Source organism: Galeopterus variegatus, unplaced genomic scaffold (assembly GCF_000696425.1).
Source record: "Galeopterus variegatus unplaced genomic scaffold, G_variegatus-3.0.2 Scaffold1840, whole genome shotgun sequence".
Classification (NCBI taxonomy): Eukaryota; Metazoa; Chordata; class Mammalia; order Dermoptera; family Cynocephalidae; genus Galeopterus; species Galeopterus variegatus.
In genome coordinates this window covers 13704-15281 of record NW_007727951.1, presented here as the reverse complement: position 1 = coordinate 15281, position 1578 = coordinate 13704, and the positions used below count along the sequence as shown (strand labels likewise).

Sequence of the window (1578 nt, the reverse complement as noted above, 5' to 3'; positions counted from 1 at the left end):
GGGGGGGGGGGGGGGCCTTGGAGATCTTGTCTGTCCTTTCTCAAGTTCAATGGCAGTTCTTCCAACCCCAGGAGAAGATGGCCATGTTCACAGCCCTAATAATAATTCTGATCACGCCACTTCGTCATCTTGTGTCAAAGTCGAAACTGGCTTCCCCGCCCCCTCCAACCTGAAAGCTGCCAAGTCCTCACACACTCCGCATTCAACCTCAACTTAATGGATGGGATATTGTGCATTAAAATGTGTCCCAGACGTACTGGCGAAAAGAGGACAAGGGAAAAGGGAAACGCGCGCGCGCGCGCACCTCCCCCCTCCCCCCGACTTAGGCAAAGGGGTAAAAATCCTAGGGCAAAAACAACGGGGTGGAAATAAAATACTAACAGAAGAAGGAATCCATCATAATCATTTTTTTTAAAAGGGGGGTGTGGGGCGGGAGAAGAGCTAACAATTTGATGCAACAATTTAGGTGACAGGGGGTGGGGGGGAACTAAACATTAGAATGAATACGGATTTTAAAAACTCCAACACACCAATCAGAGCTAAATAGTACTTCCCTCACTTAAAAAATGTATTTGTAAATGAGAATATGCAACAAAGCTGTACCTTATAATGAAAATTCCTTTCTTGAAGAAAGGAATGCTTCAAGAAGGGAGAATGGGCTACAAGGTATAACTATAAAGTATTTGTACCGTAATTTTTTCCAACATTGAAAGGGGAGGGGGAGAAAGTAGGAAGCTGAGCAGGAAAAAAATGTTAGATTCCACACGATTTGAACTCACAATGTTATTCACTGATTCCCGCCATAAAGTATGTCACATGCACTGAAGTTGCCAACGCTAAAAAAAAGAAAAGAAAAAGAAATACATATTTGTATTAGTTCAGGAAATCCTGCACTATAGCTCAACCTGTAAAGCAGAAATGACATTTAGAAAAGGGGTGAAACAGTCACTTTACAATGCACAAGCAGGAAAAAAAAAATACCTGTGCCTAAGGGTGGAAGAGGGTGCAAGGGAAGAAGGAGACAAGCAAATAAAACCCATCATTTCAAAACCACATACCATCGCACTGTATTGCATTAAATAAAAGAGATCTTGAGTCTGTAACAAAACCCTGGGCCGCTGACTTCACGTGTCTCAGGTACAGATTTGTGGACTTTCTCAAAGGTTGTTTTGGTTTCGCGTCTTGTGTTTAGTTTAGAAAAAGAAAAGGCAATCCGGAAGCAGTCTTATTTCTTTTTTTTTTAATTATTTCTGCACTGCCACGATCCTTGGCCCGAGGAGAAAAGGCGGTCAAAGTCAAGTTTAAAGGCAGGCAGCCCCTCGGTCTGTCTGGATACCCAGCTTTCCTTCCTCTCACTTGCAGAAGACTGTTTCTCGTGGTTGACTTGAACGCCGTCCAGGGGTGGGGGTGTGTGCGTGTGCGTGTGCGTGTGCGTGTGTGTGTGTGTGGTGGGTTTTATTGTTGTGTTAGCGGGGCTGTTCCAGGGGTGGGACTGCGCGGGGCAGATGCAGCCGCTGCGGCCGCGGGGTCGCGCGCTCGCCCCTTCCGTGCCCTCGGATTGGCCCGGCCGGAGGCGGG

The 1578-nt window shown here is 46.3% G+C and overlaps 1 protein-coding gene across 7 annotated transcripts in view; it reads right to left on the bottom strand.

The window, feature by feature from the left end:
* Positions 1-1087, bottom strand: part of NFIB (nuclear factor I/B) — a 246666-nt gene extending 245579 nt beyond the window's left edge. For all 7 annotated transcript variants that reach the window (XM_008579231.1, XM_008579235.1, XM_008579236.1 and 4 more), the window contains exon 1: positions 1059-1087. In XM_008579231.1, the coding sequence (XP_008577453.1) occupies positions 1059-1076 (18 nt within the window). In that variant the 5' untranslated portion in view covers positions 1077-1087. The remainder of the gene's footprint in view (positions 1-1058) is intronic.
* Between the last annotated feature and the right edge of the window lie 491 nt (positions 1088-1578).